The following is a 17,690-nucleotide window of genomic DNA, read 5'->3' on the forward strand; positions in this document are numbered from 1 at the left end:
GCCTCCTTTCTGTTTCCATCGTATTTTTTAACATATTTCCAAATTTCCATGTGCACTCACTCTTTCTTATCTCCCCTCCCCCTTTTTTCATTTTAGCTGTAATTTTCTCTCAAAAGGGGAAAAAAGCAGAATAACTGGCCAGTTCTTTTAAACCCTTTCCTCTCAACCTCCCTTTTATTCCAGTAAGCTGGCGCCTCCTTTTCTCATTATTTTTTTCTCTCTATTACCTCGTCGCCGCATGACTAATTACCACTCTGCCTCACCTGCTTCTTACTAAACCAACGCGGGTCAACGGTTCACATCCCAGGTAGTAATTTGACGGCTAAAATGACAGAGATTTACTCTGAGGGGTGGCATCTTGGGCTGCTGCTTTTTCTACCATCCACACTGCCTGAATCCAAGTGTGTGTTTAATGGTCCACACCCGACACACTCCAGCGTAATCGCTATTTTCCCCCCTGCAGCCCAGGTGTGGAGGAGTGATATAGTTGCTATAGTGGTAGAAGATGTGCGTTTAGGGGAAATTGGTGTTTTGAGTGTTTGTGCATGTGTGTGTGTATGTGAGAGAGAGAGAGAGAGAGAGAGAGAGAGAGAGAGAGAGTGGGCAATGAGGCACAATTACTCCCCTGCCATCAGTAAGGAAATCTGTGCTCCTAGTGCTGAGCAAGCACATTTCCTTCCCATCAGTGAGCATGACTAGAGTGGAAGGACGGAGGGATGAGAGAAACAAAGGAGGACTTTTTCTCTTTGACCATCTCTTCATGGTTTTGTTAAGTTCTTTATTTCCATACAGTGTTTCTAACCCTATTACACATGCTGAGGAAGTCACATGAGGTTGATCTATTACCCATTGCAACACAGGCTTAGACCTTATGTTCTACATGCCCCACTCACCCCTCTTGACAGTTTTACGCACTTTTGACATTAAATGCACTTTCCTGAAGAGTGTAGATGCGTGTCTTTTTTATGTGATTATTTGGCTTTTCTATCTATCTATCTATCTATCTATCTATCTATCTATCTATCTATCTATCTATCTATCTATCTATCTATCTATCTATCTATCTATCTATCTATCTATCTATCTATCTATCTATCTATCTATCTATCTATCTATCTATCTATCTATCTATCCATCCATCCATCCATCCATCCATCCATCCATCCATCCATCCATCCATCCATCCATCCATCCATCCATCCATCCATCCATCCATCCATCCATCCATCCATCCATCCATCCATCCATCCATCCATCCATCCATCCATCCATCCATGTGTTTGAATGTAACCTCGTACCTTCATGATGCCATTCCAGTTGTCGCCCGTGGAGACTTGAAACAAGGTAAGAAAGGCCATACCAAAGTTCTCAAAGGTAGCGTGACGACTCATCCCCTCACAAGGGTAGTCTTCATTGCACACTGGAGGATGGGAGGATGGCGTATGGAGGTGGATGGAGGAAGAAGAGAAGTTATCGGGCCACAGATGAGAGAGAGAGAGAGAGAGAGAGAGAGAGAGAGAGAGAGAGAGAGAAAATGGACCAGGAAGGGAGCAGGGGTAAAAAAAGAAATAAAAAGACAATTGTGAATTCAAACACACTCAATACTTTAAAAGGATAGTTCATTTTGAAGTGAGGTTGTATGAGGTACTTGTTAGTTATTTACTTGTAGTTAGTGTGTTACCTTTATGGAGATGGCGGTCAGCGTATTTTAAAAGTTTGGTGGAGAGGTCGCTGTAGCAGAAGTCAGCATTGTACTGTTGCAGAGGGGGCCAGCCGAAAAACCTTTTTTTCACCACATACTGTATATAAATGCTTATACCTCAAAACTAGATATCTGTTCAATTGTAAGCTAAATTTGAGATTTTCCTCACTGCTGATGGACGCTGCACCGGCACAAGGCGGACTTCTGCTACAGCGACGTCTCTCCCCAACACCTTAAAATGACTGCGCGGACCGCAATCTCCAATAAGGTCACAGACTAACTATGCATAAGTACCTCATACAACCCAACTTCAAACATTTTGAACTGACCCTTTAACTTGTCATTAGAAGCGTGCACCATTTCTGTCTAAGCCAAGCTGCCTGGGGGGCAGTCCAAACAGGGCCGACGCAGTGTAGACACAGTCTGTGATCAAAACCAGTATAGCGGTGTGACCAAACACTCTTCATTTGTCTTTCAGCTTATATACAAAGATTATCTCTGGAATGGCCTCAAGAAAGAGACATTTTACCACTAATCCCTTTTCTCCTGCCAACAGCTCGGAACAGGAACGCAATGTTGCCACTGGCTGCAGCTGCGGCACACAGCACACAAGGGAAAAAATGTGACAGTTTTGGAAGATATATCTCCCAACTTCAATGTGGATATTTTAGGACAGTACTTATGTATCAGAATAGTGTGAGAGTGGGTTGATTCCCTAATGATTGTGTGTCTGACTGCAGGAGAGATATCTGATGAAAAAGAATAAAGCATGAGAGGAAATATAGAGCTTTTCATCATACAGTGAGTGCTAAAGTCCCTGCTTTTATGCACACAAGCTGAGTTAACTATATCGAGTGCATGGAGACAAGCGGTGACAAATGTTGATCCTAATCGCATTACACTTATAGTGAGGATATGTGGACAATATGCAAACGAGTCCGAACAATCCGTTCATGGCAACATTAGCACACATACACTATATATGGGATGACAGGAGTAATCCAACTACTGGAAGAACATATTGTCCACACATCACTATAGGCATACACTGCCACATATATACAATGGTGCATATTGTGTTACATGCCAGAAAATACACAGTTTGTCAGTATTAAGGTATACCTTGACGTCAAAGAGAAATACAGTACGTCCACAGAGAAAGGAAAAAAAACTAGCCAGATCTTAAAATATGTTTAAGCCCATAGGAGGATGTTGTTAGAATGAGCTAATGGATCAGGACATAACAGCTTTGAGGTTTTTAAATGTATCCCATTAAATTGGCCATAATATCCCAAAAGTGTTTTTCAATAAAAAATGAAGATTTGTAAGAACACCAACAATTCAGTTTGACTGACATCGGTAAACATGTCAAGTCAATCTTATGTATATAGCCTAGTATCACAAATTACATCATTTGTTCCAGGGGGCGTTGAAATCTGTACAGCATAAGTTCACAGATAGGGCAAATAAAAAGAGGTTGTTTGAGACATAATCATTTGGAGCACTGTGACTGCAGGACCTGTGCACTCACCAAGTTCTCCAAAAAGCTCCACTCCTAAGGCGGCGTAGATGAAAAACAGCAGCATGAAAAGCAGGCCCAGGTTACCCACCTGCAAAACACACACACAGACACACGCACACACACACACACACACACACACACACACACACACACACACACACACACACACACACACACACACACACACACACACACACACACACACACACATACACACAAACACACTTGTTATAAACCATTTCACTGCACAGAACTTTATTCTTTAGCTGACAGTGATACAAATCCTTGAATGCTATCACAATTTGCTCAAAACGTGACCGTTACAGGCAGAAGGTCCCAGGATTTGAATATAAATCCACATAGTTGTACTATTCCTAGGTTAAATATTTGCAAAAAAAATGCATGGTGTATATTGTTACACTTCAGACTGCTATTAAAACAATTACCAGGAAATCAAATGAAGGGGAAATGGTTATGCATTTAAAATGTTACCCAGGACTACTCCAACTTGTTTCTAGAATGCTGCTACCATTCCCTGTTTTATTTCTGCAAACCATGGCCCAGCTTACTCTTGAGACCTTGATACAACTGAACCCCTGTTGCTGTTGTAAATGATTAAGTTTTAGGGTATGGGACTTGGGCCTCGGTTCCACCACTGAACCGCCGTCTGTTAACTCAATTTAATGGTGATGATCATGTGGTAATGTAAACACTCTAATCCCATTAACCAAGACACAAAACCCCGTCTGCTATTCACTGTCTTTAAAATACTCTGCTAAAAAACACCGCACCACTGGGAGTGAGGGAGCGACACATTATACTGTTATTATACTCCTCTCCACGTGCTCTGAAAATAAGGTTTAGATAATTCCAGACCTTTATTTTAATTTAGGGGAAAAAATGCTGTAACGCACACATAGGCTGTTCCCATAACTGAATAAACAAAAATCTCCTCAAAGGAAAATAGGATCCCAGGAACACTGTTTGAAGTTAAAAAAGCTACCTTAATAACACCCATTACAAACTTAGTTTCGATTAATGATAACATAATTATTCACTGCTAAGAAAGACATGTAGTTTAAATATGTTTTAACTGACAAAAGTGTAAACCAATCCCCCTCCCCTGAAACTGCTAGTGCACCTTTAATTTGAAACAGAGAAAAACATGTTGACGATTTATTGTAAAAGCTCTGACGCATTCCCAAAGCAAAAACGGCATTCCATGTGTGTGCTCAGATGTCTGTCTATAATGCCATTCTGGAGGTTTCTCAGCAATTTAAACAACTGGCTGGAATGAGTGGCAACATGATATATATACAGTATATATACTATTAGTGAATGGTGAGTTGCAGCCATTTTGCATTTTGTTGGGGGGGAGAGGATAATGGAGGATGCTTGTGGGTGAGATTTAGTCTAGAGACTTAGGCTGTGTCTGAAATCGCGCACTCACGTAAGTGCACTTACATTGAGTGCACTTTATTATCCCTACAGTACACTTACTTATAGACGCAGTGCTCTCATTTCTACAGTGCACTGTCCAAACTGACGTCGCGCACCTACCGGAAATGACTTTGTATTTTGAAGATTCTTCTTCGGTGGTATTTTTTTTTAAACGGTCGGATACAGTCTAAAACAGTGTAGTTGTACGGAAAAACTAAACAAATGTGTAATTTAACTTTTGTAGAGCGCGTCCGTCTCCACAGTTGCTTCAAGCTCCTCTATTTTGATTTTAATGTCCCGTCCTCTCCGCTACGTATGCAAGATGGCGGCCGTTGAGTGTGGAAAGTGTCCATCGCTCCACACTCAAGTTTTAGACCGTTTTGAGTGCACGACCGAGGAACTTACAGTGCACTGCATTTTGGCACACTCTCCGGTTTTGCGCAAAGTGCACTCAAAAAAGTAAGTGTAAGTACAGAAGTGCGCGATTTCAGACACAGCCTTAGTCTCACTGCGCCTTTATCAAGACAACACATGTCACTTAGTCATAAAACGTACTCACTCACTCATTTAAGTGTAAGTGTATGGATCCCTCATTACATCTCATTGCCCTCTCCTGGCCTGTTGGATATAAACTACTTGTGGAACTTATGTGCAGCATTCACATCATGTTTCAATCTCAGTAACTGTCTTTCCGGCAGACATCTTTCACTGTGTTTCCATGATGGCTTGTATTTCTCATTCCTTTTCTTCTTCCAATAACATTTGCCTGTTCCTTTTGTTCAGATGTACCGAGGGGCCTTTGTTAAAAAGTCAATAGGGTCTTACAATATCCCATATATCAAGCGATGAAAAGATGTTGGCAGCTTGCCATTTTATTTTCACAGTGAAATACAGCGTAGTATCACCTCAGGTTAATCTCTCGCCAGGTGTGTAACACTTTCACTCGCACTCTTTCAATACCTCAGTAATATGCATGCACACACACACGCACACACACACACACACACACACACACACACACACACACACACACACACACACACACACACACACACACACACACACACACACACACTCCCATACACACAGCAGCAGAGTGTGTGAGCCAGACCTCCTGCAACTGTTTAATTAGACCCGGTTTTAATTACCTCCCCTGGTGCCCTTGGGATAGAGCAAAGGGCTCAGTGTTAATGAGAGGGGATCAATAGGAAAGAAAGACAAGGATTCTGTTCTCTCTCACCTCTGCCCGCCTCCCCTCTCCCCATTTCCCCAAGCCACCTGTTTCCTTTTGTGTGCTTCGTCTTACTTTTGATGGTCAATGGGTCAGACTTGTGTGCATGTGTGGCTGTGTGCCTGCACCAGTCTTTGCACCCACCTTGTTCTGTCTAGACAATTGCCTTTCTTTAAAGATGGTTAAACATTTGGGATTTTATTTTAAATGTTTTAATAAGAAGATTGATACCTCTCTTACCGCAGGAGCAACCAGCTGGTTAGCAAAGCTCAGTTTTTATACTTAGGTTTTTGTATAAATTAAAACAGCAAGATATATTTTTTATATTATGTGCTATATATAAATTATATCAACAAAGTCTTGGCAGGACACATGTACATGTTGAGCTCTTTCTTTACGTTTTCAAGGGAAAAGTAATGAGGATGTCAAAGGTCTAGCGAAGGATGTTAGATAAACGTCTGTGTATAGCTTATAGTGAATAGAGCTTTAGGGAAAGGTGATTTAATAACAAACACCGGTACACCGACGAAGAACTGATTCTGAGGCAGAACATGAAAACGATGTATAAATATAACATAAATATTATATATTCATAACAAGATTCTATATTTGTGCCGCCTTCTCGTGTTATATTCCTTATTTATAAGATTATGCAGGGATGCATTCTGAGGCGTATTGTCTAGGGAGTTAAACTTTCTGTGTACTGGAATGATTTAAAAAGTGGGACGGGCACAGGAAATGTCTGACTTTGTGGAAATGTTCCTCCACCAGATAAACTACAGAGACTGGTTTCTAAGGAGCCCCCGCTGTTTCTAGCACACTGTGGTCGCAGTGGGAGTCTGGGCACTCTCCATGGTGCTGAAAGTCAAAAACAAGACAAAGCCTATGTGTGCGAGTATAACTGTATGTGTGTGTGTGAGTCTACCAATCTGTGGCATGAGTCATCAATTACAGCTAGCCTACAGGGCAACAGAGAAAGCTTTTCGCAACCTGGCTACTGAATATATATAGTGTCCATGAGGAAAAGACAGGGAGGGATAGTGTGTGATTGTGTGTGTGTGTGATTGTGTGTGTGTGTGTGTGTGTGTGTGTGTGTGTGTTTGTACCTGAGGCAGGGCTTGGACTACTGTATCCAAAAGGGCTCTCATTCCGGTCGCCATCTTCAACAGCTTCAGCACTGTTTGTGTGTGTGTGTGCGGAAGACAGAGAGAGAGAAAAAGTGTAAGTGTGGGCAATTCAGGGGGAACTCCCTCAGGTTCAGTTACCAGACTAAATGGGAAACATCAAATTGCGAAAAGGTCAGTTCTTAATTTACACCCCTTGTGTAATACACTTGCACACCACGCCGGTACACACAATCAGCCCACTTTTAATTAGCTGCTATGCTACGGCTAACCGACCAGATAATGTTGTTTACGGTCCCGACAGTTATATTTTAACACTCCAGCATGACTGATATCAATGCAATTTTACTGGAAGGATTTTTTACAGGGAGAGTGGCTGGGTTAGGACTAGCGAGTGAGTGTTTCAAGCGTATTTCCAAATGTGTAGTTTAGAGTACGTACCTCGGGCTATCCGCAATACTCTCATAATCCGTATGATAGTGGGGTTGATGGGAAGGGCGGAACTGATTTCAATCTCTTCCAGGGTGATGCCCATCACTGACAGAAGCACAATGGCCAGGTCCAACTGGTTCCACCTATAGCAAAGGCGTACACACACACACAAACATACACACACTCATTTGATCAAGGAAGGTGCACAAGGTCATTGAACTCACACGCACACACGCACACGCACACACGCACACACGCACACACACACACACACACACACACACACACACACACACACACACACACACACACACACACACACACACAATACAACTTTAACACTTTTTCCAGCTTCCCGAGATGTTTATCCTTCAGCGCCTCATGTTATTACTTAAGGAGGTATCGTAGTCCCCATTTAGCTTCTGTCTTTTTTGCAAGGTAGTAATCAACAGCTACAAATCTTTTGGGAAATGGCCAAAATGGACTTAAAGCCGTGAGAGTTTTTTTTGGAGAAACGGTGAGTCAGGTGCACATCTGATCTGAGATTACACAGCCATGCACCCAGAGAGCTGAGACACTGCCAAGTCTTTTGTCAGAGTGCTTGCCAAACTCTTTCATTTAAAATGCCACTGACAAAGGTGTATGAGGTGCCGCCGGTGACTCATTATCACCTCGCACATGATTATCTTTCTCTCTGCTTGTCAAACTGCCAGACTGTGGTTTCTTCTTCTTTTTCCATATTTAACCCATACTAACCCATACCCACCTTGTCATAGTGGAAAAACCGACGGTGCATCATCTTCTCGTATCCATGAAGCCCTTTAAGACCTTTCTTTATGTTACACAAAATAATGTTACTTAAAACACATCAAAGTCATAGCTGGTAAGAATACAGCTTTACTTCTTCAAAAGGGTTGAATTAAATGTGTGTTGGAACATTTATATCTGATGTTCTGATGTCTTTGCTTCAGAACATTTTGGCCTGGCGTGCGTACACACACACACACACACACACACACACACACACACACACACACACACTCACTTGCAAACAGAACACACACGGTGAAAATAACAAGTGGCAGTGTGTTTGTGTGCTACCTGCTACTCCATTTTGCCCAGTTCTAAAGCTGGCCTGAGTGTCACCTTTGCCTATGAATCACACACTATGCACAATGACTGCTCACAGCTGTTGCTGACACTACATTACATAGAAAAGACAAAGTGCCAGCTGATAACCTTGTGAGTAATTATTTCTTTATCTGCCCATCTTTCCCTCCGATAGACTATATTATCTGTCCTTTCCCCAATGTATCTCTCCCTCTGTCACCTCATTTCTCCCAATCTAACCGTTTCTCCTCATCTTCTCTCTTTCTCTCTCTCTCTCTCTCTCTCTCTCTCTCCCTTCACCAACTAAAATGGGTCAATGCCATTTAATTACCATCAGTGTAATATAAACTCCCAAATCTGCTTCTGCCTGTAATGACTCACCACATAAACCTGAAATGAATGAGACATCGGTCTCATGGCCATTGCACACGTTTGGGTGAGTGACAAATCAATTAGTCTGGGCTCTGAGTGAATGGATGTGGGTGTGAACAGCTTGCTGTGGTGCGTGTTCCACGGAAGTCTAACAGAAGACAGTTCAATGAGTTGTCACCACACACAGAATGATGCTGCAGTTTCTCATAATTGTTTCACCCAATTAATTATTAAAATGAAAAACTCTCCTGATTAAAGGACTGGTACATCCATGACAAAAAATATTGCCAATTAAATGTAGTTTATGTGTATGGAGTACATTGACATATAAGGGAATGGAATAATGATTTGATGGGTACTAGTGAAAGTTAAGTAGTAGTAGTAGTAGTAAAACTGTAGACTCTTGCTTTTTACTGTGGCAATGACAACATCGCAAGAGGTTGTCTATAACATCATGTGCGATCAAGAAATCCGTATTTGCGTGTGGTTTAGCCATGCTTAAGAAGAGAAAAGCCATGTAGACTTCTTAAATGTTTCAGCATATTTTATAATCCTCTATAACCTCAAAGCTGTTATTTCCTGATCCATTTATAACGATCAAAGCAAGAGGGGATTGGTACTGTCATCATGCTTTGAACTAAATAACTGTTTATTGTGGCACTATTTATACTATTCGTTAATTTCAAGAGATTATGGAATGGACCTAGGGCCCCCGAGAGTAGCTTTAATGTTTTATTTTCCTATCAAATATTTGACAAGTGTCTGGGCTGGATACACAAAAACATGGGTTTAAGGTGTTTATGGTATTTCTGCTGACATAAAATCTCAAACAGTTTTGAAATCTAATCCAAAGGACGCTTTGGGTTTTCAGGCTAGGCAAAAAAAAAAGTCTGTAACAGAAAACTGATTGGCAATCATTATGCTAAGAATGATATGCACATTCGCTACAATAAGCACCCATACAGTATACACGAACATGCAGGCAGAAAGGGGAAACTCTCACACACAATCGCACTGCCAACACTCAATATATATACAAACACACACTGTACCTCTCTTTGAAGAAGAGGCGAAAGCCAAAGGCGATGAGCTTGAGGACTGATTCCAGCACAAACGTGGAGGTGAAGAAATAGTTGCAGTACTTCAGGGCGAGATCCAGAGACTGGAAAGAAACAGTAAAAAAAGGGGCGTGTGTGTGTGTGTGTTTGTAAGGGTATGCGTGTAAGCATGCGTGTGCAATGGGGACGGGTGGAGTATCAGAGGGAATTGGAATTGTTACCATTGTATGGTGAGTAAAACAAGCATGCTGAAGGCGAAGCAGAGAAACTTTCATTCATACAGTAGAACCACAAGCATCCACACGTTAAGTCCCCTAATTAACACACATTTTAAGGAGTTCAAATATACCAAAGACGAGCATGTTGTAATTGTCTTAAGTATCTGGTCCAACTGTATGTTAACGCAGGGACTGAAGATTGCTGTTTTCTCCTTTCATGAATAGATTTTTCTACACGCAGGAGGCTGCCAAATGTCACACCCGACAGCTGAGAAAGAAAAGCCAAGACCTGTGATATTTATCTGATGCTCAGTCAGTTTGAGAAAAGCCTGCTCCATTATAAAGGTCAAATGGGCATCTCATATCAAGGATAATCACTCTCCTCCCCCTCACATGAACTGCTATCAGGCTTTTCAACCTCCGTCCAACACACGTGAATGGACTGATACGTTGACGGTATAGCTAACAGCACTCTGACAGCGGGCCACATCATATCAGCGGCGCAATCACGGCTCCTTTGTCGAGGGACTGCAGCTTACTCACAACACACGCCACAGAGCCCTGCATACAGTTTCACGGTGGCTGATCAGTCAGTGGATTTTGCAGTGGATTTTTTAAAGATGCTGCTGTTTCAGGGGAAGGGAAGGCTTTACGTAAGAGCTGTAGTCGGGTGCAGGAAAAGAGCCAAAAAGATTTGAAAGACGACGTTGATGCTCTGCATAAATTTGTTTTCTTCAGATTGAGATGTAGTTTGTAGCAGCTTGTGACACGTTTTTGTCTATATTTTTAGGAGTAGTTGGAGCTGTCAAGTTGTGAACACCTCTAATTGCTTACACACATGCAAGGATGTAATAATGCAAGGTCCCTCCCCCCATTCATCCCTTAACTTGACACAAATGCTAAACCTGGATATGTGCCCACTATGCTCTCTAAACATACCAATTTGCTCTGACATCTCCAACACAACCGGCAAATACACATATTTGCACACAAAAGGTAAACATTCCTTCTTACATGAGGTTGACTGAAGTGCTCCAAGGACATGGTTATGACGTTGATGGCGATGATGAAGGTGATGATGAGGTCCAGCCAGTGGTTTGTGCACAGTGTGTGGATCATCAGGCGCACTTGGCCGTAGTTGGCAAAGTAGGGCAGCTTCGCGGCTTCTGTTTGCAGAAAAAACATATTAAGACGAGATAAAAAGTTAGATTTTGAATGGTGTGTCCTCTGCAGCGCTACAAAATACTTAACATGATACACAGTGCGCATTCAAACCTTCAGGTTATTACAAATGAAAGTTGTACTTCCACTACCTGTTCTTACTGTGTGAAATAGCGTTGTTTTAGTACAAGCCCTCTCAATGGCGGTAAATTGCACCACTATACCTGCTGAATTTTTGCATATGCCCTTATTTAAATTCATGCAAATTAGACAGGAGCACCCAGGGCGCTGTCTGCTTGGCAGCGCAGTGTGAGTGCAGTGTGAGTGCAGTTTGTGTGCATTTCCTCCTTTTGCGAATGCTTTGTGAATTGGACACTATTTCTTTCTCAAAGTAGCACAGGTTTGTACCTCTTTTCTAAAAAGTGGTATGAACCTGTTTTTTTATTTTATTTCTCTTCCAGTTTTTGGCCTGTATTCAAAACTCCTTCTATGCCCCGCCCCTTCTTTCCTACCCTTCCCCTCTCCCCCCCTCCTCTCATTCCTCTCTCTTACCTCTTCTCTTCTTCTCCATGCGCTTCTGTCGCTTCTCCTCGCGTCTCTTGGCCTCCTCCACCTCCTGGTGCTGCCGGCACTTGTGGAAGTTCTCCACGACCACGCCCACAAACATGTTGAGGACAAAGAAGCTGACGATGAGGAGGAAGGAGATGAAGTACAGCAGCATCCAGGGGTTGTTGTTGGTCACCGGCTGCATGGGGCGCAAGGGTTTGTTCAGGATTCCATTGTTGGATCAAGACGTGGAGTGAAAGAAGGAGGTGGTAAGACACATGACAAAGTAGAGGTGGGGGGGGCGGGGGGGATAAAAAGATTTAGACGGATATACAATTACGCCCAAAGTGTTTCCTATTAAAGGCGGAGTCAGCGATTGTGCATAACGCTCGTTGTCAAAATTATTTTTTGTCAAAATCAGTGTATATCTCCACATGATCCGCTAGGTGTCCGTGGAACTGTGTGTGTGTTCACCCTGGGCTCTGTAAACAAGGGTATGTACACAAAGGGGGACCGACGGAGCTAGCAACATGCCCATTTACAAAGCCTATAGGCTGTGTATTAACACTGGATTTTTTTCCCGGCGCACACACAGTATGCAGATCGTAAGGAGATATTCACTGCTTTTGACAAAAGCAGATTTTGACAACAAGCATTAACCAGAGTCGCTGACTCAAGCTTTTAAACATGTTTATTTAACAGCGCATATGCAGGCACCTGTTGGTCCACAGCCACAGCGTCCAGCCCATGATACATGATGTTGACCCAGCCGTCTTTGGAGGCGAGTACAAACAGGGACATCAGAGCCTGAACAACAGCAGGAGAACATACAAGGTCGTTTAAAACAATATTCTGTTACACAGTCCTAGAGCTAACTCAATGAACACTTGAACACATTGCACTTACCTGTCCCAAGTTGTCAAAGTTGTACTTATGGTGGACCCACTTGTAGCTGGCTTGCAGACAGTCAGACTTGTTTGTGATGTTTTTGACGTCAAGACCGTTACAGTAGAAGAACTTGCCTTTAAACAGCTGTCAGTGGAAGAACAACTTTTGATGTTTACTGTTTATAAAACAGGGAAATTAAGCTTTTGTAGCCCAATGCAATGCAGATGAAAGATAAAAGATCCCCTGAGCGGAAAATGTTGCGCACTGATAAAAGTAGGAAGATGGTGAGAGTTAACTCAAGAAAGAAAGACACCTGCATGTGTGCTTCAAAGCTATTAAGATGGAATGGAAGGGAGGTCATTACATTTTTAAATAAAACACAGCACACACAAATTGACTAGTGTATTTACAACAATGTATGTGCATATAATATACAGGATTAACTCATCAAGTATATGCATGGAGGATGTATCATTATTTTCCTACCTGTACTCCAAGAATGCCAAAGATGATGAAAAACGCACAACAGATGAGAACAATGTTGCCAATGGGTTTGAGGGAGGTGATCAGGGTCTCCACCACTAGCTTCAGACCCGGGGCTCTGCTTATCACTCTGAAGAGGGGAGAGGGATAGCCAGAAAGTAAGAAAAGAAAGAAAGAAAATTAAATTATATTTCTAACAATGGTTATTTACTGTCTGTATATCATGGACAACATATCAGCTGCATCATTAAATCTGCTCTGATGAGTTCATACACATTTATTTTATCTAATTTATTTTATTGATCACATAATTGATTAATTATGGTTACATTTTGCTGTCTGCTGTTGAAATAGTTTTAATACGTTTTCCAAATGGATTTTTAATCTGTTTGGGAATCATGTCTGCGTGCGTCATTTTGTTCCAGAAGAAAAACATTCTAATCTGTGAAAATAAAACTGTACAGCCAAAGTACGAAGCTGCCACGTGTAAAAATGAAAATCAGCAGATGCACGTGACCTACAGAAAGAGAAGAAAAAAAACACGAGATACATTTGCAGGGCTTCTGTCAATTACCTGAGGGGACGCAATGTTCTGAGCAGTCTGAGTACTCTGAGCACACCCAAGATCTTTGCCCCGCCCGCCATGGACACCACAATGTCAATCAAAGACACAAACACAAGGAAGCCGTCCAGAATGTTCCAGCTGCTCCGGAGGTAGGCCTGTTCCCCTACATAAAAGCCCATGGAAACAACCTGAAGAAGAGAGATAAAAAAAGAGGTGAAGCGGCATTACACTTAAACACAATTGCGAGACATTTGTATTTTGTCAGCGCTGTAAAATAATCAAAATATTTAATGTAAAAACAAAATAGAAAATGTTTAGCACAAATAAACAACAAACAAGGTGGAACTAAAAGAGCAAGACGATGCAATATGAGACATGGACAAGCAAAAAGTCAACAGTAGCTGTAGGACGACAGGCTGTTGACACTAACACACACAGATACACATGTGTTGGTTGGTGCACGTGTAAGCACACATCAACAGGAAGACAAATGAAAGTTGACAACAAAATAACACACACTCAGTAAATGGTACCTGTGGTTCTTAATAATGACATACATAGACACTTGCAAATGACATACCATGCATCAATGGGAAAAGTACACAGGTAACAGGTTGTCTGTTGACAATGCCTTTATGCATTTAAAAACGTTACTGTGAAGCTATTGGACTTATGAGGGTAACCAACTCCTGCGTGACTTTAACAATGAGGGATTGGATGTTGTACATGGGTTGTTATTCATATGCACAGCGCTGGATTGTGTGTGTTTGCTGAGCAGCAGCGGGAGCCTTTAGCATGCACGGGGGAAAATATGCAACTGACATTTGAAGCTATTTGCCAAGCTTCAGAGGGACTTTGGGTGTTTGCATGCAAACGCACAAAGATCAGCGGCTGGCAAACACCTTAGGTCTGAATGCCAAATTGTAAACTGACTGCAGAACCAAAAAGTAAACAGAATGAACAAAACTCCCAAGCATGTATTGAGTTCACAATTCTGATCATTTCTATTATATATACAGGTACAGTATATACATCTTTTTTTGCTTTCTTATTTATACAACTACACAACATTTTTATAGAATGCATTGTGTCTGACGCTGCCTCATAAAATAGCACTCTGCAACATGCTGACCAATTCCTTAACCCCGCTGTGCTGTGCTTTTCATGTTGCTGCATCTTGTAGACAGCGCTAAACTTAGCGGTGGAGTCCTGCGGAGAGATTAATGCTACACTGGCAAACCAAACATCAACACACAGTACAGAAACACACAGGGCTCAGACAGACAGAAACATGCGGGGGGGACACGTCCGGCACGGCCAGGGGGCTGACAAGTCTGTGGCTCCTTGGCGGGCTTTGATTGGTTAATAATTGATTGCGAGAGTGCATAATTGATGGCCCACGATGGAGATGGTGGTCAGTGCAGTTATTTTAAGGAATTTTTGGGGAGACATCGCTGTAGCAAGTCAGCATTCTACTGTTGCATAGGGGGCCATTTGAAAAAAGAATTTTGTTTACAATAGAACGGACATAACGTAGCGATACATGTCTTTCAACTGGCCCCCTACGCAACAGTACAATGCTATTGCTTACTCTTGGTACAGCGACATCTCCCCCAAACTCCCTAAAATGACTCCACTGACATCTCTATAAGGTCACAGACTAACTATGCATTGCAAGTAAATGGTAAATGGACTCCACTTATATAGCGCTTTTCCCTGGTTTTTCACAGACTCAAAGCGCTTTACATTGTTTTGTACACATTCACCCAATCACACTCACATTCATACACCGATAGCAGCAGCAGCTACCACGCAGGGTGCAAGCTAACTATCGGGAGCAATTTGGGGTTCAATGTGTTGCCCAAGGACACTTCGACATGTGGCGGGTAGGCGGGGGATCGAACCTCTGACCCTGCACTCCAGAGGCGACCTCCCTGCCCACTTCGCCACTGCCGCCCCCTCAAGTACCTCATACAACCCCACAAAATACTGAACTATCCCTTTAAAAAGGAAGCTATCGACAGGCGGCAGGAGAGGGATCACTGAGGCAAAGTAAATTCAGGGAGAGAGGGAGAAACGTGGATGGACACACACAGAGGGAGACAAACATAAAGAGATGCCTGCACACATTAGTACGCTCAAGAGTCATGGGTAACAGACAGACAGGTTGTAAATGGTTACCTTGAGTGTCATCTCGCTCACAAAGATGGCAGTAAAGATGTAGTTGGATATGGTGAGAAAGACTCTCTCCTGGACGGATAAAACATGACGAGCAAAAGAGAGGTTGACAGTCAAAAAGAAAGATGGAAATAACTTGCATCTTTTATATGCTCGAAAAGAGAGTAGTTACTTTTATATGCTTAAAAAGAGTAGTTACTCTTCCAAAAAAGAGTAACTACTCTTTTTTGGAAGGTTAACTACTCTTTTTAAAAGGGTAACTACTCTTTTTTGGAAAAGTAACTACTCTTTTTTGTGTACCTTATTGTAAAGTGTTACCCATATCATTACCCCTAGGTCAGGCATTACAAAGCAGATCGGTTTAGTCTGAATCAATTATTGAGTTTGGTTCGCACATTTCAGTGTCTTGCTGGTCTTCATGTAAATCCCAGATGACTAACGCGTAATCCAAGAGCTATATTTTCACATCCATGCACTTTACTAACTCAGCCACTAGCTTTTACATGAATCTACAGCAATAGGGCTTCATCTGATTAGCCAAGTATATTGATTTGTAGAGCATGAATGCATGGCACATGGAATAGGATACCATTTATTGCAGGAAAAGCCGTCTTTGCGTTACGTGTACTGCGATATAAACATCTAATCCTCGGATCATACAAAAGAAACCTAACACACAAAGGTTGCAGACAGAAGACATGTCATGTAGATACATTTGAGATGGATTTACCAAGCTGCCCTGGAGTATCTTGGGCCTCTCCAGAGCTACTGTGATACAGTTGGAGAAGATGAAGGCCAACACCACATAGTCAAACAGCTTGTGGGCTATGATAGACTGGCACATTTGTCTGAACCTGGAGTGGTGGAAAAAAGAAAGGAAGAAATAAGTTGAAGATGAAGAACGGCAGGTAGAAAAGCAAATAGATAAGTTTGAATATAGGCCATCGCAATTGTTATTAAGCCCAAAAGAAACTGACAAAATGGTGGGGGTAACAACACACAGTGGTATTGCCACACTCGATTTAAAAACCCCTTCCATCCAATTCCGAGTGCCAGCCAGGTTAATGGACGGTGCACGGGGGCTGCCTCACATCTTAGTGAGAAAGTAGCCTCATTCAGCCTTTGTTTACATCGCTCCTGATTCAGAACAAATTACATTAACGACACTATCAGAAGCACAAGACTCCTGAGTGCACTGCTCTGCTGGGAAAACTAACCAAGGAAATAAGAGAAAAACCAACAGAGAGAGAGAGAGAGAGAGAGAGAGAGAGAGAGAGAGAAGAAGATGGGTCATATTAATACTGATTATGCATTTTAAAACATGACACGTGGCGCATGTGTGCAGCCAGAAAGCAATTAAATATCTTTGCCGCAGTGCTTATTGGAACGGATGAAGAGAAACAGAATGAATTGAACAGGAGAGGGATTGTGTTTATCCTAGAGTATTTTGGAACAGGCATATAGACATTTTAAATGTCTTTTATTAGACAGCTCCGTTGTGATCAAACCCTTTTTTTTCCCCCACAGACATCAGCACAAGTTAATGTAGAATTTAATGTGGCCTGTGTCTCTCTCCCTTACAGGAGGGTAGGACATATCCCTGTGATATTGGCAAGGTGGCGATCAATACTCAATAATGCAGTCCTTGTCTGAGGAAGCC

General features: G+C 42.1%; 1 protein-coding gene across 1 annotated transcript in view; it reads right to left on the minus strand.

The window, feature by feature from the left end:
* The window catches only part of LOC307263220 (voltage-dependent T-type calcium channel subunit alpha-1I-like), a gene marked incomplete at both ends in the record, with an annotated part of 115,155 nt that overhangs the window by 17,847 nt on the left and 79,618 nt on the right, over positions 1–17,690 (minus strand). Inside the window, 13 exons of the mRNA XM_080044326.1 lie at positions 1,299–1,420; positions 3,234–3,312; positions 7,002–7,072; positions 7,461–7,594; positions 9,986–10,095; positions 11,224–11,375; positions 11,923–12,115; positions 12,634–12,723; positions 12,823–12,948; positions 13,291–13,417; positions 13,862–14,040; positions 16,034–16,102; positions 16,761–16,884. Coding sequence (XP_079900452.1) covers positions 1,299–1,420; positions 3,234–3,312; positions 7,002–7,072; positions 7,461–7,594; positions 9,986–10,095; positions 11,224–11,375; positions 11,923–12,115; positions 12,634–12,723; positions 12,823–12,948; positions 13,291–13,417; positions 13,862–14,040; positions 16,034–16,102; positions 16,761–16,884 — 1,576 coding nt within the window. The remainder of the gene's footprint in view (positions 1–1,298; positions 1,421–3,233; positions 3,313–7,001; positions 7,073–7,460; positions 7,595–9,985; positions 10,096–11,223; positions 11,376–11,922; positions 12,116–12,633; positions 12,724–12,822; positions 12,949–13,290; positions 13,418–13,861; positions 14,041–16,033; positions 16,103–16,760; positions 16,885–17,690) is intronic.

This window comes from Ammodytes marinus (assembly GCF_949987685.1).
Source record: "Ammodytes marinus genome assembly, chromosome: 16".
NCBI classification, from domain to species: Eukaryota; Metazoa; Chordata; class Actinopteri; order Uranoscopiformes; family Ammodytidae; genus Ammodytes; species Ammodytes marinus.